This window comes from Vollenhovia emeryi, unplaced genomic scaffold, assembly GCF_000949405.1.
Source record: "Vollenhovia emeryi isolate VEMERY1.0 unplaced genomic scaffold, V.emery_V1.0 DF939176.1, whole genome shotgun sequence".
Taxonomy (NCBI): domain Eukaryota; kingdom Metazoa; phylum Arthropoda; class Insecta; order Hymenoptera; family Formicidae; genus Vollenhovia; species Vollenhovia emeryi.
Window position 1 is genome coordinate 1,193,663 of NW_011967190.1, and position 26,019 is coordinate 1,219,681.

The 26,019-nt window shown below is 46.6% G+C and overlaps 2 protein-coding genes across 4 annotated transcripts in view; one reads left to right on the forward strand and one right to left on the reverse strand.

Moving 5' to 3' along the window:
* LOC105563402 (mediator of RNA polymerase II transcription subunit 20) overlaps positions 1-26,019 on the forward strand; it is a 96,255-nt gene that overhangs the window by 8,209 nt on the left and 62,027 nt on the right. The gene's annotated exons all lie outside the window — the stretch shown is intronic.
* Positions 30-26,019, reverse strand: part of LOC105563400 (facilitated trehalose transporter Tret1-like) — a 61,880-nt gene continuing 35,890 nt past the window's right edge. The window contains exons 1-8 of one of the 3 annotated variants that reach the window (XM_012014976.1): positions 22,888-24,656; positions 7,038-7,139; positions 2,564-2,697; positions 1,872-2,118; positions 1,515-1,799; positions 1,176-1,428; positions 729-1,069; positions 30-180 (exon numbers count right to left, since the gene is read on the reverse strand). In XM_012014976.1, the coding sequence (XP_011870366.1) occupies positions 43-180; positions 729-1,069; positions 1,176-1,428; positions 1,515-1,799; positions 1,872-2,118; positions 2,564-2,697; positions 7,038-7,139; positions 22,888-22,926 (1,539 nt within the window). In that variant the 5' untranslated portion in view covers positions 22,927-24,656 and the 3' untranslated portion in view covers positions 30-42. Of the gene's footprint in view, positions 181-728; positions 1,070-1,175; positions 1,429-1,514; positions 1,800-1,871; positions 2,119-2,563; positions 2,698-7,037; positions 7,140-22,887; positions 24,658-26,019 lie in introns of those variants that run through there. The other 2 variants (XM_012014977.1, XM_012014978.1) reach the window with 2 other exon arrangements.

Sequence of the window (26,019 nt, forward strand, 5' to 3'; positions counted from 1 at the left end):
CTTCTCCAAGTTCGAGAGACCCCCCGTCAGCGAGGCCTTATACTACCGTGCTTGCGCATAATCCGGATTCATCTCGTCCAGCTGCTTGCCCTTCGTCTCGGGCACGCAGCAGACTACGAAGCACAGTCCGCAGACCGCCACGGCGGCGTAGAACCAAAAGGCTCCGTGTAGACCGAGGCTCTAAAACGACAAATTGAAATTTCTTATTCATTTCTTGCTGCGATCCCGAGTCGAAATTTTGCTACCACTTTGACACTTTTAAGGATAATTTACATCTACTTAGCTCATCTGTACACCTACATAGATCAGCAATAATCTATTTACTTTGACGATTTACTCCTCCCTTGAATCTTTAATTCTAAAAATTTACTTTAGCTCCTACTTAAAAGGACCCACTTTAATGCTAAATTGGCAAAAGTAGACATTTCCGACACTATCGGTTTTAAAGTAGGAGTCGATCTTCTACTTGCAGTTCGACCTCTTTTACTGTCTTAGGTTTAACATTAGGCCAAAATTTCGTCTCGGGATTACTCAAGTTATTAATTACAAGATTACGAAAGTTACTCATTATTTAATTGCTTCAACAAAATGTAACGTTCCTTCTTACGTATTTTCTCGCTTGAAACCTCACTTGTTATAAGAACTAGCAATAGTTTCTGAATTTAGTCCTGACAATCGAGGCAGCTTGTTAGTATCTTAAGAGAGAAAAAAAATGAAAATCCGCTCACCTGCTGGAAGTCCATAAAGAGCTTGATCCCGAAAAACGCGCAAAAGTAACTGAAGCTCGTGCTAATGCTGGAGCCGAGGCCGCGGTACTCCAGTGGAAATAGTTCGCCAATCAATAGCCAAGAAATTGGCGATATGCCCAGGGCGAGAGCGGTCGTGAACACGAGGACGCAGAGCAGCGGTATCCAGTCGTGCTGGCCCACCACCGCCGAGTCCACGTAGCCCAGATTTTGCGTTTGCGACACGTAATACGCGTAGCTGCCGAAACCGGCGAGCGCCAGCGACATGAAAACTGTACTGGCTATCAAAAGCGGCAGTCTGCCGACTATGTCGATCAGGAATCCTGCGGGCGACGCTTGGTTTAAATACGACAAACGATAGACCAATTTGTTTGATTCGCGGCACAATAATGCTATTCATTAGAATTGAATACACCGTCGAGTATTTACCTGACAGCAAAGCGGCCAACAGCTGTACAAATCCGATCGCTATGGTCGCCCCGTGAGGATTCATTCCGCCCAGGGTCTGACGAAAGATGAGTACCGCGTAGTAATTAAACGCATTCGCGCCGGAGAATCGCTGGAAGAACATCAGACCGCACGTGATAGCGATGGGTTTGTATAGCCTCGGTGTAAACATGCTGTTCTTGAAAGTCAGCTCGTACTGCTTAGCCCTCGAAGCCAGAATATTCGTTTTGATGACCTGAAGGCACACCGTTAACCACCGCGAGCTTATAGTAATGGTCGAATTTTCTCTCGTTGATCCGCGCCGAGAGCTCTGAGACGCACCTGCAGCTCGGGTCTTATATCGACGTGTTCTCCGCGCAGCCACTGCAAACTGTTTGCGGCCTCGTCGTCCTTGCCGTTTAGCACGAGGTACGACGGTGTCTCGGGTATAAAGAGAGTCCCCAAAAAGAGCATCGACGGCGCGACGGCCACTAGTAGCGCGCTTTGCCGCCAATTCAGATACGTGCCGGCTATGTACGACAGCAAGACACCAACGTGACCGAGCACCTTCAACATCGCCGACAAGCACCCGCGGATGCCCGGCATCGAGATTTCCGATATGTACACCTGTCGAGAGTGAAATTTGCTCGTACCGGGTAGATAGCGTAGAAATCAATCAAAGTCGAGCCTTTTTTTTACCTGCCCCACCATGGTGATGACCGAACAGCACAGCCCGCCGATGAAACTGGTGATGTACACCAACTCCAGACACGGCGCGACGCCCGTTAAGACCCAGGCTGCCGCCAGGGGCAAGGACGTCATGCGTAAGGCCAAACGGCGACCTCTCCGCATTATCCAGTCGCCGATCATGGCACCGAACCACGCGCCCAGCATGGACAGCGACGCGACCCACGAGGCTTCTTGTTGCGTAACCGAAAAGGCCAACCTGCCGACAAAGCGTGAATCGCGATTAGGATCGCGCGCGACGGCGTTGTAGCGTCTGGACGTAGCAATCCGGGCGTAATCCGCAGACGCGTCCGGGAAGACGCTCTCGATATATCGGGTATTGTTCCCCAGAGCGCCGGGGCAGACGTCAGGTGCAAACGTAATCGCTCTTGGCAGCCGCGTCTCGGCTGTCGAGTATTATTTGTGAACAGCTTCCCAGTAAAGTTCGCGTGTTGTCGCCGCAGTAGACGCATCCCGGAATTAGCAGCCAGGAACGTAACGCTCGAATAAGCTACAGCGCGTGGATATAATTGTCCACGTCCACTGTCGATGTTTCATTGAAACCCGATATTACTTAGGGCGGCCAATTTTTCCCCGTGCGAGGGCACACTCGAGTGCGTTTCTTTTTTCTTACATTTAAATATCGAACGTGTGCAGATCCTTACCACGTGTCATTGTTGGCCGATTGATAAAGATGGGGCGGTTGATTATCCAATATGGAGTCTAACGCGGGCGAGGTGTAACCCTTGGCCAAGCCGGAGGAGAGAGTCCCCATAGACAGTGCCAGGGTCGCCAGTACCTATCCAGATAAACAGGCATTGATGAACTCGCGCGTGAAAATGCTCCTTTTACGGTGAGAGCGCGAGAGAGAATTTATGCGGGAATTCACGCGGTGTAACAGACCGGTGCGAACGTCAACTTCGTTTATCTTACTCGTCGCCGGCCGACTGAAATTTACGCTGGTGTACTCCTTTTACCGCGTTCTTTGTGGACGCATACCGCTCTATAAAGATCATAGAGCCCGGCGCCGTCGAAAGGAGTCGTAACTCCCGCGGTGTGATCTACGCTCACCTCGCGGTGAGATATTTCTGTTTGCATTGCGCGCACGTTTTCAATTTAAAGGCATTTATCTCGATTCGCCACGTCCGCACTTTCGAAAATCTATCGACATAGAAACACGCGTCGGGATGCTCTCTTCTTTTTTCTTTCTTTCTTTCTTTGTCGAGTCGAATCTCCATCTCGTAACGCGCCTCGTAATCGAGAGGCATTCTGAATAGCGATGAAACTCTGTAACGCTAGGTATAAATCCGTCCGTCGCGCACCATGGTGCTCCAGTAATGCACGCACACATCCAGAGCGGATGCATCTGCGAATTTGTGCTGCCACGGGAGGGGGTGCAACCGGCGAACAAATTGCTAGCCGCAAATTGAAAGCTGGGCTCGGCCCCTCGCGAGGAATACTAAACATTTCGCGTGGCCCCGCATTTATGTGCATCCATATATATATTTGTATATGTATATACGTACATCTGCAACGTACACATATTCAATTTCAAAGTACCGCGACGCTATGTATGCATCCTTCGCGCGACGACGTACGCATGTAAGTCCCTCTCTCGCGTGTACTATCTGTGTGCGACCGCGGGCGCGTATCGCTTTCCTAGACAACGGTATAATTTTGCGAGGAATGATCTCGCGCGAGGAAAATTTCAGAGCGTGTGCAAGCATGAGGTCAGTACTCTACGGCGATTTTACAGCGACGGCGGCATCAGTGCTTCTTTTTCAATTCTTTTGACTCTTTTCACCGACTCATTAAACTGAAGTCCAAGTAATCCTATCTGGACGTCTTTGTCGCCGCATGCACGTTCAGCATCCGTGATGAGTGACGTAAGAATATCCGCGCGAGGTCTGTCTGTCTGTTGGTGCACGGCAGGTATCTTTATGCGGTACGTGTGCACTTTTTACGGTGCACGAATCTCCCAAGTCTAAACGCGACAACTTTATCGGTATCTCGATTGCCGTCTTTTCATCACTTTTTCCGAGATAAAATCGGCTAAATGAAAACGCTATTACGAAACAATGACGGTGGCACTTAAACGTGAAGCTAAAATATTACGCAATTTCCATTCGTTTATGCCGAGAGTGCGCCGCGATAAATCGGAAGATATCCGCTGTTCCTGAATTGTCGATTTTTCACCACAACATCAAAAATTTCTGCTTCGAAGGGACTTTCCTCCCCGTAACCTGGAGGCAACTTTAATTCGCGTTATTCTCCAGCCTATACTCGTTCGAACAGCTTGGTATCATTTATCTTGCCCCGCAAAATCCATAAAGCCGCGTTATACGATAGTCGTTATAAAAATTGGCCGATATTTCGTATTTAAACTCTGACCTTTTCTCGACGTGAATGTGTAATTTACAGCGAGTAATGCGAGCAACAAAGGTGCCGGTAGTTGGGTTTTAATCCACGATGACCTGTCGTAACTCATATTCGTAGCGAGCGGGACGACAAGGCGCGTATTCGATAAGGAATTTCAAGCGGCGGCGCCGCCGATCCCACATAAATTTGCATGCACTTTCAATTATCTCTCTCGCCATTAGGAGCAGCGAGCGTAAACGGTCATATTACGCGATTAGACGTGTCGCCATGTGTAACCTTTCTATCGTCTCGCCAGAGAGGCGCACGATATCGTCGTCTACCCTGGGCGACGATAATGCGTGGGTCGCCCCGAGCACCGCTTTGCTATTAGACCTCCTTTTCCTTCCTTCGTCTACGCCCGTTGGTCGAAAATTATAATGCAATCGGAAACATAATTTTGCGCGCCTTACCGATCAATTGCTACACGGTTTTAAAGTTTTGAGCCTGAGAGAACAAATTTACGACTGCACTCGCACTTTCCATGCGGCACGATCGAGATTTGTAATTACGATAGCACGTCGAGCTACAGTGACTCGCGAAACTGATCGAATCATATCATTGTTAGGAATTTCTTTTGGAAATTCGTAAACGAAGGTATCTGCAACGCGATAGATCTCTCCGAGGAGGGAAACCGCTGAGGGCGTTGTGGTGTACAGATTTGCGGCATTACTGGGCATTACTAGACATTTTTTGGGCATTAGGCCTTACTGGAGCAGATAAAATAAGATAATAAGATAAAGTAATGCCCACTGGGCATTAGTGGACATTGGTGTACAAGATTTTGGTCAGCGGTTTCTCCCTCGGATATTTCTTTATTTATACTCTGGGGAAAAAAGACAGCAACCCATTTTGGGGCCCACAATTAGTAATCGAATTATTTGGATTGTTCGTAACTCTACTCTGAAAATATTTTGACCGCTTTTTCGTGGTTAAGAAATTTAACATCTTAGACCCACTACTACAGTGGCTAGTTAGCTTAACTAGTTGTTAAATAGCGATGCCAATCACTGATACAAAATTCGGTGCCTAACTACAAAAAAACCGATCAAAATTTTTCCCGGACTAGAGTTACGAACAATCCAAATAATTCGATTGCTAATTGTGGGCCCCAAAATGGGTTGCTAACGTCTTTTTTTCCCAGAGTACGTTACGTCGATATTGAAAGATCGTTTTCGTCGAGTACCTTCTCAAAATTAATTATAACAAACACATGTTGCGTAATACAATTTGATCGGTTTAGCGAGTCGCCGCATAAGTTCGGCCGAGAGAATCCGTGCATCGTGAGACGAATTTACACTGTGCGCCTCGCGGATGAAAAGCAAATTGCACAGCTTTCGGATTTGTCGGCCATCAATCTGTCGTTATCTCCTTGATAAATTTTTCTCCCTAACCATGTCATCGATTTTGGGGGTGACTCGGGCAAACCGCGGAGAAAACACGTCGCGATGCCGTGAATCTTTAATTATTCGCACAATACGGTATGCGCGAGCGGCAACGGCGGTAATGGACATTACGAGCGCGCTCGCTCTCTTGGACTAATTATCGAGGCCGTGCGATGAATGGCGCATTGAGGAAAACGTTAGGCACGGTAACGAGCGCCGATACGTTTCCCGTTTCTTGGAGCGGTGGATGGAGAATTTGGAATATTAATTAACGGTTTACGAGACGCGTTTAGGGTGTACGAGTTGTGTTTATCTGCGCGAGCCGCCGCGACATCGCCCCGGCCGATGCCGATGCAGGCGAACGGTTTCTATAACGATCGCGCGCGCACGAGGGACTTTAACGAGCTAAAAAGGAACACGCACACCCTCTCGCGACGACAGCGTACTTCCCTCGCCGAACGTAAGAAATTCGCGCTCCGAAAACGCTTCTGGCGATATTATTTTTGGGCGATTTCTTCCTCGCGCACCCTTCTTTCGCTCTTCCTCCTTCTGCCTCGCCTCTCCCTCTCGCTCGCTCGCTCCCCGGACACGACGTTAAAAGCTCGTTTGCATCGAGCCGTGCGAAATACTCGGAGCGGTTCCGCGAGCGCGGGGGATGTGCGTCAGAGCGCCGGGTCGAAGTTAGCCGGGGGAGCCATTAGCTTAAAACTATTAGTCGGGCCGTGGGGTAAAGACGAGAGAGAAAGGGAGAGGAAAAACGAGCTTTAAAAGTCGTCTCCCGCTTATACGATTATGAGGATGGTCGGGCCCGGGATGCTGTGTTAAGTGCGCACCCGGTGTAACGGCGGCGGCGGCGCGGTCTCGTCTCCTGCCCTCCCGAAAGGCCGCCGTGCGCGCGATATCCATTTTAAACCGGACCACTCAATTACGCTCGCTGCTATCTTCGGTGTTTGCATATCAATATGGCTCCACGCCAAGGAGAAATAAAAGGATTCGTCGCACCACACCCGGCCGATTATTTCAGAACCGCCGTCCGCGCGAGAAAGAGCGCCGATGCCGGAGGGGCACAAATCGCCGGGGAATACCCGTTCGCGGAGTAAAAGTATCCGTTAATCGTTGTAGATCCGGTAGCTACGAGCCGCGAAAAGGACACCGGAGTCGCGCCTTCGATAGACCGTTCCTTAATTCTTACGTCTCCGACTAATCCCTCGAGACACGTGGCGTGTCGACGCGATAGTCATCTAAATTTCATTGAATTAATAGAAAGACGATCATTTATTGCTACGGAGCGTAAATTTAACGCGAACTAATGACAGCCTCTATTGATGATGTGATATACTTGTGACATGTGATGCGGCCTCGTCGCCGTCGACGTCATGTGTACCACGGAAGCCCTGGGCATTTTAAAATTGTCCTCGCCCTCGTCCGGTATCGTTGTTACCTGCAACAAAATGCAAATGACGATCAATATCACCGATAACTGAACCAGCGTCGAATTGGTTTTTTCTTTACTCTACCGCGCGCGGTTATTTTCCTCATTTCCGATCGCGCCATTTTTATACGCGTACACATTTTATTTCACTTCAACTTCTTTCTGAAACTGCCGGAGAACCGAAGGACTCACGGATAGTAATTCTCCTTGTCGCTGATGGAAGTACGACTGATATTTTCATCACGAAACTTTCTTTTCGCCGATAGCACACTTTCCCGCCCTTTCCCCTTCTCTCTCACTCTCTCTCTTCCAGTCTGCTGACCACGCAATCGTCAGCCGCCCTTTTGGGAACGAGAGTGGACCGTCAATCATTTGTATTATCTTACCGACTCGGACGCAAGTCGTCCGAGCCGAACGGCGTTTAAGAGACGCCGCTACTGTGAGAGCTGTCATCTCGGTTATCCCGTCAAGCTCGTTGGACCGAATAACGAAAAGATGTCTATGGCTTAGGGCGCATTAATTACACGGAAGTGCGAGACGATGTTGGCAGCCATCGCGTTGTGTTTCAGTCGTTTATTACCTAGCATTTTACGCGTTGACCGTTCGACGATAATCGTAATGCGTGACCCGCATATTGAGATATATATTGATCAACTTTGAGAGAGAGAGGGAGAGAGACGTGGAAATGAACGCGCGATAACCCGGGTTTACGCGTATCAGCTTTATTACGCTCGTTCGGATTTAACGATCGACGATCGTTATTGTTCCGAGACCTTCATCAATATGAACACGTCGACCTTAATACCGGCGAATTTCCTTTAGAGAATTCCCGAAGCGCTCGCTTCTCTTAAAAAGCTCACCCTAAAATTGCCCCGTTTCCATTAAACCGGAGCGGAGATGCTCTGCGTTAAGTCTCTCCCTCTCTTACACAGCTTTTACAACCTTTTTACAAATTACGGCGATTAATCAGCACGCGCCAACGCTGATGAATTAAATCACTCACTAAATTTAATTATAATTCCATAGTACGGTTCAATTATAGTTTGATTATAGGCTGCATATGAATACATTACGCTCGCGGACGACGACTGCCGCGATACGCCTGAGTAACCTTGAAACAGAAAATGTAGAGTCCAGGCGTCAAGTAGTCATTAAATCAGGCCGCCGTAAAATGACTGTCTGAATCATCGAGCGCTCTCTGCGATCGGATCTCTCTAGCCCGAAGGTATATCCTTTTCATTGTTTATTTGTGCGCACCGCGGACGGCGGCCGAGATAGATTTAGGCTCGGAGTCCGTCATTGTCCGCCGCTCGCGGCGCGTGTATTTAAGACGACATTAGATATCTCCAGCGACACCGTCCGATGTCGCGCGATCTCATGAGTTATACGGTCGTTCGTTCGCGCCTTTCGCGGGAACGGATTTACGACCGACTAGTTCTGCCTGACAAAATTTTGCAAGACGCTTCACGCCGAACGCCCGCGCGAAACGAGCTGTTTCACGAGCGCTAACAAGACACACCTATGCGTCTAGAAAAGAACTAGAGCTCACGTGACGGGACGTGCAGAGAATACTCTGAGGCTAATATTACATTTGTCGTACGCGTAGACATAATATATCTAGACCGAGCATTGCAACAATCGCATGCGAACAAGAGAGAACGAAATAGCACAAAACAGAGTTTGTCCTTTTCTACTTGAACCTCTACCCCCGCTGCTCAAATAAAGGTAAACGCTCGGTCTAGATATATTATGTCTGTGCCACTGAGAGACCCATTTTGTTGAATGAAACAAAATTCAGTTGACTCAAATCTTTCAGTTGATACAACAACAAAAATTTGGTCGGAAAATTTGGTTGAGTCAACATACGTTTAACGTTCTGTATACTTTTACCATCTTGGTGGAGAGAACAGACAAGTTCACGTATTTAATATAACACTTAACACAAGTAAATTTTAATGCAGAATTTAGTATAAAAAATAAAATTCCAAAACTTTTAATTGTTTTCGAAAATTAACGGTTGGGACGCAGTTTTGACCCCTTTGACGTCGATTCGACGTTAGTGTTCTGACTGTGTTCTATAGTTACACATAATTGTGTATAATTGTATAAAGTGCATGCACAGAATCCTTTTATAATATTCAACTAAACGATTTAGTTGACGCAACAAACACAATTATTTAGGACGTAATGAGATGGACGAATTTGTTATCTGAACCATAAAATTTTGCTCAAATAAACGACTCATGGAAACAAAATAGTTAGTTGTAACATTTAACTTCTTTTCAGCAACATATTTTTCGTTTTATACAACCAAATTACATGTTCAGTCAACAAAATGGTTCAATCAAATTATTTCGATTGGCTGCAGAATGGAAAAGTCCTCGAGTCTCTAGAGATTTTCTATTTTGCAGCCAATCTGGATACGCTTGACAAAATTTGTCGTACGACAAATGTAATGCGCCCTAATGCCGATTGAGACTCGGCAAGCTTTAAGCTTCTCAGACCTGCCCTTACTTGAGAAAGAAAATTACACTCTGTACAAACCAGGAAATTTTTTCCCGATACCGTTGATGTCTTCATAAACTGCGAGCATGTTTCAAATATCCTCTGACGAGCATATAATCGTTTTAGTTGGCATCAAGCGACGATGCGAGCTAATAGCGTAGTACATCAGCGAAAATCAATAAGGAAGCATAAGGCGACGGCGAACGACGCCGAATGTTTCCCACTTAATGCGAGAGTCTCCTGATTATTCATGCGAGCTACCCGATTTCTCTCCCCCCCCCCCTCCCCCGCGTAGTTCGCGGTTCCTTTTTACCCTCGCCGATCGAATATCCGATCAGTCTATTTCACTTTGTTCCCCTCTGCCTTTTCCACGTTGCAATCTCCCGCCCGCACGTGGGCGGGCATCGCCGGCGTGACGAATGAGTTAGCCGATTTTCAATAATCGACAAGATGGCAGATAAGTCTCCTAGAACCTAGCAAATGCGATTTCTCACGTTTCCTTCCTCCACCTAGATTCCACTCGCGGATTTATTTCCCCGAGTGTGCCCGGCGCGCTGTGGGCATCCCCCGGCAAATCGCGTCGCAAAATCAATATCTCGAGATACGCTAGGGAATTCCACGAGGACGATCACGTCGGAATAGAGTTTGCAGATAGTTGGCGAACCGCGCGGTGTGTAGCACTAACTTCCGCCCCGTTCGCAACGCCGTGAAAAACGTATCGCACGGAGGGAACGGGGGATGAGAATGGGAGGTACGGCGGGCTTTCTTTCGTATATGGAAAATACGCCCGCGAGAATGATTATCGCAGCGACACGCGAGATTTCTCTGTACGAATAATAATTTCACGCGGCAATAATGACAGTTATATTATACAGTTTATATAACATTTTCGTTGTTACGTTTCGGAATGGTAATGCAATATTCCATGGAATATCGGAATATCGATAAAAACTGGGCGCGAGTTCGCGAGCGTCGGCTCCGCAATTTATCTTTCCAAAGCGGAGCGGCGTAAAAACGTCGTTAAAACGCCTCGTACTATAAATTTCGCTTTGACCGCTCTTTTTCTTTGTAAATGCAGGACCAAAGATAACGAGAGTAAAACGGGGCCTTTTTGCATCGCCATCGTCGCGCGGCTAATTGAACGGCGAGCGCGATAAAAGCGCGAAAACGCGGCGCTCGCCGTCGCGCACGCGTTTCTGAATTTGTAATCCAACGCCGCTCGCATTTCCACCTCTACGGTGGAAACTGTGCTCGTCATTGATTAATTGGAATCGCGTTTGTACGGCGTGGAGACGGAAATCGCGGACGGAGTAATCCGGAAATTAATAAATCCCGCGCGCGAGATTCGCGGAAAACCCGTCGCGCTCCCGCGGCACATAGAGCCTAGAAACGTTTATAGCAACGTGCGCCGGGAAGGCTCGTGCGGCGGATCCTATGGATAGTGCACGGCGCTTAATAATAATTTCGTGCCGAGATTTAATAAGAGATGCCCCCGCCCTCGCCACGAAGAACCGCCGCGAGCTAAAAAGGGGGGGGTTGGCCGCTGCCGTTTCGAAATCGTTCCATCGCGCGTTCGTTCTCTTCGAGGGGGGGAAACGTAACTTAATTACTGATTTTTGTGATAAGCCGGGAAGCTCCGTGTGCCCCGGCCGACGAGAAATAAATGGGAGAGGGCGACCCTCTACGAGAGGAAATGCACACAGAATCGAGCCGCGTATAACCGCGCTATTAGAATTTTATCACTGCACCGCGCCGGGAACGAGCGGCGGAATAATAACGCGATATACGGGCTTAAGTGCACACTGCGGTGTACAACGGTATATAAACGTATATATGCCGCGGGAGCTAAGAAGGGGATCTTTTTAATCCCGCGATACTCTCTCTTCTTGCGCCAAAGTCTGCGCCCATCAACTTGACGTAATTAATTCTCGCCTTGGCAATTTAATAATTCCAGATTAAACTCTATGTACGAAGGCGATTTTTAACAAAAGATAAGAGCCCGGCATCCCCGTGATTGTACGCGCGACGAGTCGGCGCGGTAGCGAGCGAGCGAGCGCCGTCTACTCACCCGCGCCGGGGCGTATCACTTTCAGTGCAAACATCAAACAGAGACGTGATTAATCTGCACGCGACGTTTATGTGAACGTATTACGTGTCGCGCGTATCAGTGTGAGATAAAAGGTTTTGCGCTCTCGTATACGGTATCGACCCGACATTTCTTACCAAGACACCCGCGACGCTCAAGTCGCGGATGGCACCGCTCGTAACTGCACTAATTCACGTGCGACAATTACGGCAAATTATAACGGAATTGTGCAGCGGCGCGCTATGCGCCGCTGTGTCGGCATTTCTCGTTCCACTCACGTATCCCTTTTGCGAAGAGAGAAAGAGAGAGGGAGGGAGAATAAGTTCTAAATAAATTATTATTACCATCTTTTATCGCGAAATTAATCGTTGCACCGTAAACAGAATTCTTGATCTTTTAATGGAATAATCTGGCAATCTTGCAAAAGACTCCTAGGTGAAAAATTAAAAGAAAATGTTTCATCGGTCTTAATTAAAGGCGGATATATATTTTAATGAATACGCCCGATGGCGCGGCAAACGTCAAGATTCGAGCGGTAGCAGCTTTTAATTTCAACGCTTTCTGCCTCGGCGTTCCTTACCAGCCTTTACGGGGAGGAGGGAACCGTCCACAAACGGATTTCATTAACGTAAGCGCTTCTGCCTTGTACGAAAACACAAGGAGGCGAAATGAACACCGGGGATATCCACCCCCGCGCGGGTCGCCGGCTCTTCATGTAAAACTCGTTGTGGCGCAAGGCGTCCGCGTCCGCCGAGACGAAATGCGCGTGATACACTTAATTGCTGGAATTTCGCTAAGCGAGAGAGACCCTTTCATTCGCCGCAGCTGGGCCGGGCGCGAAAGAAAGCTCCAGAGAGATGCGCGCCTCTCAGGAACACCTTCCGCATTCGAGAGCATTTTATCCGTGGCGCATTCGAATTCAAAGCTGCACTTTTGCAACTTAACGAGAGTCCCGCAAATTCGGCCGGGATATACCGCCGTTCTTCAGGCGCGCTGTAGCGCTCGCAATTCGCGTTGCTTAATCGCGCAAAGTTGTCTTTAAACTCGTAGCCATTAATTATACATGCATATACACGCAACTGCTGCGGCGCGTTACATTACTCAGCCCAAGACTACGGTTCATTCATTAGAAAGTTTAATTTCAACTCGCGAGCGTGGAGTTTCGCGCAACGTTATTCCATCGCTATTTCCGTAAAACCGTAATGTTTCCCTTTCTGTCGGGACGAAAAGACGGCTCGATATCTCTGCGGCAATCAGTTTGAGAACATTCGGTTAAAAGCTGCCAGCGAACTTTTTCCATCGCCCGTCTTTTAATATTCTTCCTCGAAATTAATTAGTCCGCCGTACATCTCAGGATTATCTGTGCAAATTAAATGCAAAGTCGATACGCTCGTCTCTCCAAGTTCGTTGTTAAGTTTATTAAAAGGCCATTTTAGAAATATTGTTCTCGATCCGAAAAATTCGTAGCGCAGACCCGCGGACAATTAAAAGCGCCGAGAGGAGGCGCTCGCGGATCTCCCGCCGCGCTCTTTTATCGTTCCCTCGCCTTTATCTCTTTCATCGCGCCAGCACGGCACGACGTGTCAGAGGGAGTTCTTTTTTTTCGCCGTATTCGCGTTCACAGCTGAAAGCGATTCAGCTCGGTCGATTCGGTTGAGAAGGAAAAGCCAGCGATGTACAAGCACTCCGGTTGCGAGACGTTGATCCGGGCAGCGATATTCGCAGGGTTGATTTTCGTTTTCATCGCGCGCGGACCGAGGGAAAAGCCGCAGCGAGAGACACGCGGAAGGAAGCAGGAGGGCAGGAGCGATGTGAGGAAAGGGTCAGCTGGGACAGATACATTCGACCGAGAGGGGAAACCGCTGAGGGCATTGTGGTGTACAGATTTGCGGCATTACTGGGCATTACTAAGCATTTTTGGGCATTAGGCCTTGCTGAGGTATTATAAAGATAAAATAAGATAGTAAAATAAAGTAATGCCCACTGAGCATTAGTGGGCATTGGTGTACACAACATTTTGGTCAGCGATTTCCCCCTCGCATTCGACTACCCGAGGGCGGAAACGCGCGGCGAGGAGAGCCGTGAAATACGACTTACATCCCGTACTTTACGTACTATTAGGCCACTCTTCCCGCGTCTTTCGCGCGTGCATTCAGGTCAAGTGGCTATGAATACCGTATATCCAAGTGCGACCGTCTAAAGCAACCGGCCAATTTGTCCGTCATATTTCATCGCCGTCCGCCCGCTCTCTTTTTCCAAAACGGCCATTTATCGCGCGGGTGATAGCTCGCGCACGCGACATTACGTCGAGGGGGCCGCGCGAAAAGACGACTTGGAGTAACTTATGCGCGTCCGCCGCTCTTTTGCAGCTTATACGAAGTGAGCTCGAGCGCGAGCACTTGGTCCCAGCTGGCGTTTTAACGGCCGTGCCGATAAAACGCGCGTTACGCGCATCATTTGCGTTGCGCGCCGCGGGCCATATACAGATTTTCCGTTTCTAAACTACCGCGTTTTATCCCGAACCGTTATTTGTCGCGGAGGGTGGGCTAATCCAGATCCAGTTACCAAAAATAAGCCCGTTAGTGCCGCATTAAATCGTCGCTTAACACGACTGCAATCGAAGAAGAAAAATTGTGCCGCGAAACTTTTCTAATGTGGACCTGTGCTCGATAGTTAATCTTCATTCTCGTTGCAACCTGCGCCAATTTGTACCGATGACGATTAAAATCGTCGAGTATTTAGACCTGGGCGAGACGTGAATAAACGTCGAGGATAAAAGGCAGAAAGGTCAAAGCGGAGAACGCGTCTACGTCTTCTTCGCTCCGGTAATAAATTCTCGTGAAATTATGAATCGACGCGAAGGCGGATTCGAACGCTCAAGGCATATTTACCCCGTAATCCCCGGGATGCACGATGCATTTGGGCCTCAACTTTTCGCGGGTAATGACCAGAACTCGATGTAAGTCACGATCTCCAGAATTACGGGGTGAACCCGGTCTCGCTCTTCCCCACTGATAGAAAAATATGTAGTATTTGAAACTATAATTACATAGTAAAATAATTATAGTCAGGAATATTATTTTTATAATAATTATTATTATAATATAAGTAATAGCAACCATATAGACACAGTGATGCCAACTATTTACAAAATTTACTATAGAATATAAGCTTTTAACTAATATTCTGTTAAACTATCCAGGTAATGAATAGTAAATTAGCTAATCATTTTGTATAGTAAACACAACCACAAAACAGTAAATTTAACTCCATTTCTATCATCCACCTTACCAATCACATGGTAAACAAAAGTGAAGTGGTTAGGAATGTTCTCACTAGGGGACGCGCGGTTATAAGACTTTCTCGTAATAAGAAAACCACATATGGTGTTATAAATACGGAGAAATTTATACATTCGTATAAGATTACTTATCTTGTCTTTTTGAAAGATGCTTTCTTATACTATTCTTTATGAGTGCAAAGTGATGTAACCAATGAACATAGTGAACGCAATGTATATAAAAAGCGGGGAATATTACTTCCAATATAAATACGATTGTTATTATTACATATAGTTATTCGAAATTTTACTTGTGGTTGTTATTGCAATATTTATAGTACACGTTACCAAATTAAAAGCTAGTTTTGGTTTATGACAACCATATCATAAGTTGCATGGACCAATATTGTGTCTATGAGAACTATAATACGTTGTTAGGTCAACCATAACTTATACGTACACTGAAAAAAATTTCTGGTTGAATATGGACGAATCAGATAATTCCTTTAGGATTTACCAGAATTCCTTTAGGATTTACCAGAATTCCTGTAATCCTACAGAAATTCTGGTAAATCCTAAAGGAATTCTGGTAAATCCTAAAGGAATTATCTGATTCGTCCATATTCAACCAGAAATTTTTTTCAGTGTAGTTGGAAGAATTATAAAAACGTGGTTGGCTCCTAAAATGGCTATAAATTATAGTGTGATTGTGGTAACTGCAACCATTTTTTTTACGTTCCCACCACGAGACTCCCCCCCGTTCTTGTATTTCTTGTCGTCATTCAGCCATAAGAATCATTAAGGGGTCGAGGTTGACACAGCACGAACGTTATTTCGAAACAGTTTCAAGATGCTGCTATCAAAACAATAAACTTCCCAATTTAGATGACACTGGCATAATACATAACTCCATACGGAATCAGATGAAAGAATATGACAGAATTTAGGGCCACAGAAGTTAAAGAGATTAACAATTTGCGTGAGAAAATGTTGAGAAAGATATCAAAATAATTATAAATATATTTTCTTCTCTTATTCCGTATTACTCGAGATCTTTTATAACAAATTTCTCGGGTAGTAGCATCGAAACAGTCGTCCGTATTTCGTTGTACGGAGAGGAATCTCAGGTGGCACGTTTGGTGCCTATGCTAAGAATAAATCTACGATGCCACGTGCCGCGCGTGTTGTATCTAGTATAGTATACTCGCTTCTAGACAGCCGTAACTCGCGATCCATTGATGCGCACAATTGAGCCTCCTCTGTACGTCCTCGCATCTCGCTCACGGCGGGCGGCGTTCGTACGTCGGCAATATTTATCTCACAACCCCGTAGCATGTTGGCCTGCTTGCGCGACTGGTTTCACGGCGAAAGAAAGCACGTGGAAGAACCGACGCCGCGCGGGTTGGTCGAGAGAAGGAGGTGGACACCAGACACACGAGAGAGAATTATCCGTCCATGTGGCGCGTGGTGTGATCCATGAATAAATCCGGCTCGATCCGGCTCTCTCTCTCTCGTGCCTACAGTGGCCGCCGCTGATAACTAATCGCACGTTTGGAGACTTATACGCGCCAGACGCAACGGTGCGAACGCTATTTCATCGGTGCGCGACCGAATCAACGAGTATCGAACGGATATCGGAGCCGAGTCGGTGCGAAGGATGCACGGCCCGTATTTCATCGGGGGTCCTGTTCCGATTTTGCACGATAGCACGCTTGCGAAAGGTCGCTCCGCGTCGCGACACTACCTCATCGACTTCCTACGCAGCGATATTCGATTTTAGAACTCGATGTCCGCATCTTTTTCCGCTTCTCGTTCAAGTGTCGCATTGCGCAATTCATTATAATATCTCGCAGTGATAAAATGTAAACCCTCGCCCCCTCCCCCACCCCCTCCTCTAAAACCAATTATATCGCGTTTAGTGGTATCTCACGTTCGTTTCGCATCCCGTTGGCACTTTCAAGTATCGCTTACCGTGCACGTGATACGATGTAACGCGATGTAATTTCTCTTCTGGCGAGACACATCGCCTTCCTTTCCCGCTGCATTTCTACGGTAACCGCCCTACGAACCGCACACGAGCAGAGGGGAGCGACCTGTCGACCCCTCGTCTCTCAGATCGGTGTCCTATTTCGACATCTCGCGACTTTACATGTTCAAAAGGACGGACGATACTCGGAAGTGAGCTGTCCGTGTTCCAATTACGTTGTTCTCACGTGAAGCAGAAACGTTCCCAGCTGAGTCGAGAACTCGAGCAACGTACGCGAAAGTAGACGTCAAAATTTACTTGCCTTAAATACCTTAAATACATGTCTTTTCTCATTTTGATTTACATATATCTTCGCAATGCAAGCATGCAATAAAACATTGCGATGCTTCAAGTCTCAAGCGACGCAATATGAAGTGTTTTCCGATTAACGGAGGATACTGTGCTCCAACCTAAGATAATCGCGATAGCGGAGCGTCGATTTAAACATAGAGAGCGGACTGTAATAGAAGCGAATGACTTGGAATTTCAACCATGTCCGAAGCTTCCAGTTTGGTCGTGACGTCTGCGTGTTGAGCGTTTAAAAATAAAGTTAGGCTTCACGCTGACTAACTATGGATACGAAACAACTGCTCTCAGCATTGAATCGAGTTATCAAGCAGCGTCTCGAGTGCCGCGGACGTTAATTCGAAACTAGTCCCGGGCTAGAAAAGAGAACGTCTATTTGCGTTGGCTACCAAGGGGTCCTGTTTCGTGAAAATGCGCTCTCTCGTGTCCGATAAAATAACACGTGAATGCAGTTAAATATAAATATTGACGGAAATAGCTAAATATTTAAAAGTATTACGGCGCCGTGAGAGAGAAATGCATAATGCGGTATCACAAAAGATTGATAGCGACGTTAACGATAGCACCGTATATCTATAGCATAACTGGGACACACACGAGAGTCGTGTAAATGACGCTCGCGCTGTTTTCGACGATACAATATTAACAGACACGGGCAACGTGAAACCCAATTAGTTTAATCTCATCGTCCATTATTTCCCGAAAACGCATATTTTAGCCTTTGCACACGAAACGCGCTCGCGTCCTATTTATTTATTATCTATAATATTTACGGATAAAAAAATAGTATTAGATCTCAGGAGTGAGACGTGCTAAAAGCGTCCTGAAAAGACGAAAAAAAAATCGCTGGACAAGTAACCCGATATCCGGCAACTTGTCTTACATTTGTTGGGAAATGCATTGCGTTGCCATGTGGATATTCACCCTTTTTCCCTTGTCGAGCAAATATTTGCAGGTCACACCCACTTCTCTCTCGCAACCGTTTCTTCAGGCCAGTTTTAAGAGTACGGAAATCTTATACGTAAACACTGCTTTTACATGAGACACGATTGGCTTTTACGATTTCAATGGGTTTGTGTTTCTTTAAGTATTAAAGAATATTGTAATCGTTAGAAATATTTTAATTGAACTAACGAGCTTCGAATTTGATGACGCACCGATCCTTTTGCGTTTAGATTGTATTTTGCCGAGGGATAAACCGCTGAGGGCATTAGTTTGGGCATTAGAAGATAAATTAAGATAAAGTAATGCTCTCTAGGTATTAGTATGTACATGATTTTGGTCAGCGGTTTACTCCTCGTATTTTGCCTTTCAGATCTCAGCGAGGCTCTTTTTTTTTAATTTCCTCACACTGAAAGCTAGTTGTCATTCGTTTTATACGTTTGATTCGTTGCATCAAGCCGAAGATAAAGTGAAATGCGCTCCTGTAACGCGAACCTTTACTCACCTTTACGACCGAAGTCATTCAGTAATTCCGTAGGCGGGATATTCTAAATATAGCACGTAGGCTGTGCAACAACGTGAATAAATATGGCTCGGACGACAAAACATCATCTGTGCGCGAAATCTAAACAAAACGTTTAATAGATGCGCGAGACGAGACGTGACATGTCTTTTTCGTATCCTCGGAAAAACAACTTTCTCGTGCATTTCTATCGTCATCAACATTTATAATATTCATGAAAAAGATACAAGGTATTAGAAATTCACCGTTTATCGCGCCTACTATCGCGATATCTAACGTCGGGAGATAAGACGGTTTCCCTTTCAAGATATAACCCGGTCAGGAACGATTTAACTAGGCCTCTGCCGTTCGTTCCAGTATCTTCGACCTACACCGCGGCGGCGACAATGAGTAATAGCGGCGGTGCGAGATAACTGTCGCGGGAAAGACCCTCGGTCCGCGTTCTTCAATGGTAATCGCACTTTTGGTTTCTTCTACTCGGCATTGTGCGCGCCGGACTATCGCGCGGCGTTGCACTCGTGTGTATATGGCGTGCGCACAATCGGGACTTGCAAATGTGCAGTGGCACTTCTGCGCCGCAGGACCCCGGACACCCCGGCCACCATTGTTCTACGGGCATTTTAAAGAACACATTCGAACTCTGACATTGGCCTCGGCGCGCTCGGAGGGTGTTATAATAGACGTGCCGCGTGCGCCCGGCCGGGAGCGGCGGTGCTCATTCGACATTGATATGCATTACGTGGCCCTGATACACAGTCCGCGGGCAACCTTGAGTGTTTCTTATTGTAAAACAGGAACCGCGGACCTGTATGCGTCGCCGGGGGTAATCAAACGTTTATATGCATAGTAAAGATATAATCCTTCATGCGTCGCTACGCTTTGCATACGCGGGGCTCGATATGCATAATAGAGACGACTTTTTCGATGCATCGAGTCACCTTATGGGTACAATAATAAAAGAAGAAAATTTCGAGCGACCTAAGTGTGATGGCAAATTTGAAACTTTTCATGCAACGTTCGCCGCGTGTCGTGAAATAAAATCGTTAACGCTGTTACACGGCGAAATGAAAACCGGGCGCGCGATACAAAATAAAATGGTCCAAAGCTCGAGAGGGCCGGAGGGGGGGGGGGGGAAACGTCGAACGCATATCGATCGTGGACTCCGCCGCAGGATCCTTTCGTGCCCGCTCGGGATACGGGATCTGAGCACCGCTGAGCCCTAGATACGCCGGTATATATGCATTCGATGTATTCAAAGGTGCAACCCTTTCATTAGCGTGTAGGCCACGCGCTCTATTATCCCCAACAAAACATTCGATTCCATTGTCACACCGCGAACAATGCCGCGCCGCGGTCACGTGTTCTACTTTCGATCATTATTCGCGAAGTGTGCATAAAATTGGCAAATTGCGCCGCGATCGCGCTGCGCGATGCGCACAGTTTTTTCCTCTCTCCCATTACGCGCGCGTCTATCGCGTCGCGTCGCTCGCAGCTGACAGCCTTCGTGGTGGTCGCGCGCCTCGGAGAGAAAGATCGTATCAATTAATAAAACCGCTCTTTCGACTCTCGTTCCCCTCCTGTTCTCCTGTCACACGATGACACTCAAACACTTGCAACCGCGTTAATAATACTCGAGTAACTTCTCGTCGCATTTTTAACGAATCGAAAAGTTTCGGTGAATTCGCAAAAGAAACCAAATGCCGAATTATTGACGAGAGCTAAGAAGGGAGGAGGAGACGACTCGACTGAACTCCGAGTGACTATGCAGAATTTTGTTGCTTTGTTCGACTTTCGTCAAAAAAATGCACGAAGGCACGTGCTCCACTTTTCACGGGAGGGGACGAATTATGCCGAACAGCATCCTATTCTTCCTACAACCAGTTTGCAAACATCACTCTGTTATTAGGTCCTAAGTGGAGAGTTTTCGGGAGGGGGACCCATTCTAGAATATTAAGCGACAATGCCGTGTGTGTGTTTTCGTTCAAATCGCTCATTTTACGTAATATGAGAATTTAGCCGAGGAAACAAATTACGCGTCTAAAGATACACGTGCATGGCAAAAATAAAATTTTACAACGCGGCCGGGAGTATATTTAGATAATTAAATTGAGCTCCATGGCAGGCAATAAGCTTGCGCAATTTTTAGACCGATACGAAGAGCTATCTGAGAAATATTATTCAACTATAAAGAGATGAGATAACGCAAATTATATCCACGCGATAGCGAGGCATTCCTAACTGTAGCCCGAGGCATTAATAATAGCGCGATATCGGATCTATTACCATGGTCGGATTTCCGCTTATCAACGAGTAGTAGTAAATATTGGTTTGCTCTAAATATCCGAGTTCTGCGCGGATGAAAGGCAACGGATAAAAAGTTGTAAGTCGTACGGACTCGGGCCGACGCTCGTGTCTTTTATCATAATAGGAAGTACTCGTCGAGCGATACTTCCGACAAGGCAATCCACCGAAATGGATAAAGATCCTTCAGGGTAACTCGGCGCATGTCAACTCTGCGGGTTACACGACAAGAATGTCACGTGCATATGCAGCGCGTGCGTACACACATACGCGCGCACGTACAACGCACACGAGTTTCGCGATATGCTCACGGACGCGGACGTGCCTTATCGCGCATAATTTCTCATCGCGAATCGATCTGTGCTTAAGTCAGCGATAAAGCAAGAAGATTCCGAGCCTCGACATTCATCGCCGCGGGAACTCCGCAGCTTCCGGAGATGAAACGATGAGCGAGGCGGATATAGCGCAGGCCGTATTAATTACACGACGTAATTGACCGCGGCGATACGTTTCGCTCGTAGAAGTAACGTACCAATTTGTTCCGGTACCAAGTACTTTTTTTTTAAGTTGAAAGCGCGACCTTTCCCACTTCAGGTATGTTATTTTCAGTGAATGTACGCGTTACGACTTCTGTTCGTAATGAACGCGTTACATAATTACTTTTCGAGGCTCTCTCGGTTCGAAACTTGTATGTCTGCGCGTGAACCAGCACGAATAGTGTGCATCGTGAAAAGCACACCGTCTGCCTTCGAATGAAATCGATCAGTGTTGACGCAAGTGGCCGGAAGATTCGGCCGGTGAGGTTCGATGACCTCTCCACTTGAATATCAATCTGTGAAAATACGACAGAAGTCGCGAGTAATGTGACCGAAAAATGGAGCTTCGACTTTAACGAACTCCGCGACTACTTTCACTGCTTCTGACAGATAACTGAACTCTCGGGGCATTATCACCGGTTTAACCCGAACAGCTGACAGAATATCGTATCGCATTCTCATCTCGTGATTCCTGACCGTGGCTCAAGTTTTTATCAGCCTTTCAATGAGTCGCAGTCGAGCCGAATATTTTAAGTGAAAAATCCCTTAGTCCGGGAATCACGTTATCCGTTTGTGCGAAATGTCCAGAGTAACGGGTCGTTTTATTCATAAGCGTAGCGCACACACTTTCGTAATGCCAAAGCGGAAGCGGAACGCGGATTACGATCGTCTCCCTTTAATGGAGCGGACCATCGAAACAAACGGCAAAACCTGGATATTCGCGGAAATCGTGTAAATAAATACGTGACGTAAGTGCAATTGCGTTAAATTACGTACGGCCCAGAATTTACACGGCTGACCTAGCAGCTAACCAAGGCAGTTTGGCGAAGCTGTTCACATTTACTGTCGGACACGGAAGGGCCGTAAAGGAGTCCTTTAGTTTCTTGCGCACGAACTCTCTAAAAGTTTTTTGAGTGAAAATATCGAGGGGTAAACCGTTGAGAGCATTGTGATGTCCAGATTTATGGCGTCCTTGGCATTTTTTGGGCATTAATTTGGGCACTAGACCTTTTTGGGGCATTATGAAAATAAAGTAAGATAAAGTAAGATAAAATAAGATAATAAGATAAAGTAATGCCCACTGGGCATTACTGGGCATTGGTGTATATGATTTTGAAGCATTCGCTCCGTGGCATGCAGTATTTTCACTCCAAGGACTTTAGAGAGAATATTTTGGTTCGTGATCTAATTCCAAGGATGTGGCGAATTAATTTTGATTAAAAGAAAAACTGGAAACTTTGATCGGAAATACCTGGAGGATCTTATCTCTCGTCAGTGCCTTGGCGTCCATATTTCCAATGAACGCGCGGGTAACACTGTAAACCGCAACAGTAACGACAGTCCCGCGTCTTGAATCTTACGTCGTGCGGAAAGAAGTCTCCTGGCGGCGAGCACGTGCTTCGCACGGAAAGGTGGGAGGCTGAAGCACGTGCGAACCTTCCTCGCCGGCGTCTACGAAGAGGAGCACACGCGCTCCGATCTTTTTACAGCGGCACGCGTCTCTTCCGTCGGCGCGCGCGATATTCCTTCCCATTCATCCGCTTTCTAGCCTCGCTTATCGGTCCTTTGATCTCATCGGAGCGCACTCACTGATGGGCTCTTAGGGTCGCCTCGATAAAGCGCTCTATCTCGAGACCGCTTTCGCGCGCGTCAGGCCTGCGAATAGCCGATAATCGTATCTCCGCGATAGGAGAGTCGACGAGGCGATGACGACGATTCCGACGATGACTCCGGCGAGTCATCGACGGCGACGGCGACGATGGCGAAAAGAGACGGCGAGTCTCTACCGCGGACGAAAATAAATCCGTACATCCAACCGTGACACAATTACGCGACAGTATCTCTCTCCTATCTTCGCCGCGGCCGGGTGAGAGCCCCGATGATTTACGGCGGGCGCGCGGGCCGCAGACGGTCAATGACAGTGCGTCGCGCGCACTGCACTCGCGGAGCTCCGGATAGACGCGGGCTCGTCTTAATTAGGCGCGATTAAGCGAGACGCGCGCCTGACAGTCGGACGAACGACCGTGTGCGGACGAGAGGCGGACGAGGACCGGCGTGTGGACCGCAGCGGAGGAGGCTGAGAGAGGCTGCGACCTGTCCGCTTGGTGACCATCGTAGCACTGAGCACCGAGCTCTCTTTCGACCGACGGGTATAGGGCTTCGGAGCAACCACGCGCTCTCTCGCTCTCTTCGTCGAACCTGTCTCGGTCCCTCCGACTCCCGCGCGCCCGACCGTCGCGTCGTCGCTCTTCCTTCCTCCCTCGTGTTCCCCGAATCTCTCCTTTTTTTTTCCTCTCCTCTCCCTTGTCTGTAAAGAGGAGGGGGAGGGACTGCACTGTCCCTGTGAATGTCCACGCGTGTAATGCACGTGGCGATACGCGCAGCATACGTGTCCTTTTCTCGCGTCGTCGACGAAAGGTCGGAAAAAAAAGAACCGGTCTTGCGATACGAAACTAGCCGGCTTTCGGGCGAATTTATTTCGCCGCTTTTTTTTTCTGCCGACAAATCGCGAGGATTTGCCGCGCGAACGGGACGTCGCGACGCGCGGTGCGTTAAGAATATTTAGAAAATCGAAAAGCGGCGCACAATGGGGTTAGCTCATAAAACTGGGGTTTTTATATCGAATAAAAAAGCCTCCTTGGACGTTCCAAGGGTCATATTTTCAGTAGGAAGAAAGGACGACAAAGTATCACGCAGGGAGAAACTCTCGTGCTCAAGGTGAAATAAATTGGAGTTTTTAAGTCTCGAAATCGAAATATATTTTTACGTGGTTGCAAAATTTTACACTGAATCGCCCGTCGAATTTCATGACCGTCCACTTTGAAACAAACGCGGCGAGTTCAGTGAACGCGGAACACTGCATTCCCGTTGGAAAGACAGAGCGAATAGATAATAAAATAATTTATTTTTAGGTCGCGAAGAAATCTACGCGCGGATTCGTTAACGCAGAAAAATGATAATTCGTGTAAACCGCGGCTTTAGCGTCGCTTTATCGACGCCAATGCTCGACCAGGGCGACTTTCATTAAAAAAAAAACAAACAAACAAGCGGCTCTGTGTAATAACCTGTCGCGAGTCGATTGTATAATTGCCGAACTAAATACACATGTCGTTTATTGTCGGCGCTACGTGTAATCCACGCGTGTGTTCCAGCAGTTATAAACCTCGCGCCTCGATTCTTTTATTCGTTTCAATAAACCGTTTGCCGATTGTGAGCACGGCGTAAAGCGCACCGGAATATAAATCGACTGATTATTACGTGGATCGATTAAAGTCGTACCAGAAATACACGCGACGATTTACGGGCGTCGTCTCTCCGCAGTGAATCACCCGAGAAAATATGTGTGCTGCTCGGCGGAATTATTAGGAAGCGGATGTCGCGAGCGGATCGGGAGGAAAATAGGAAATAAAGGAGGTCTAGCCGCAAGGTGGACATCTTTGTACGAAGAATATATTTTTCAGGCAATATTTATTAATTTTGTCAAGATTTCATCACAAGTACTGCTTATTGCGATAAATATTACCACACACTGATGGAAAAGTATGTAATATTTGAAACTATAATAGTAAAATACAGCCAGAAATATCATTTTTATAGTAATTATTACTATAATATTAGTAATAGCAACCATATAGACACAGTGATGCCTATTATTTAAAAAATTTACTATAAAATATAAACTTTTAATTGGTTAAAATATCCAGGTAATAAATAGTAAGTTAGTTGATTATTTTTATGTAGTAAATATTGTACAATCACAATAATAGTAAATTTAACTACTTTTCTATCATCCACCTTACTAATCACATAGTAATCAAAAGTGAAGTGGTTCGAAATGTCCTCACTATAAGAACGCGCGGCATAAGACTTTCTCGTAAGAAGAAAACCGCATGGGGTGTTATAAATACGGATAATATTGTTATAAGTTACAATTACTTCCAATATAAATACAATTATTACTATTACATATAGTTATTCGAAATTTTACTTGTGGTTATTGCAATATTTATAGTACACCTTACCAAATTAAAAGCTCGTTTTGATTTATGACAACCATATCGTAAGTTGCATGGACCAATATTGTGTCCATAAGAACTATAATACATTGTTAGGTCAACCATAACTTACGTAGTTGGAAGGATTATAAAAATGTGGTTGACTCCTAAAATGACTATAAATTATAGTGAGATTGTGGTACCTGCAACTATTTTCTTCTGTCAGTGCATGCCTTAGTGGTCGAATTTGTGAGACGCCCGCCTAGAGAGTAAGGGAGGTCCAGGTTCAAACCCTGGCTAAGGTAATATTTGTCGCAATAAATTTTCCGTGTTAAAAAACACGTTGCCAGTTATGGTCGATTGAAGGCTTAATTATTGTTTATTAATTT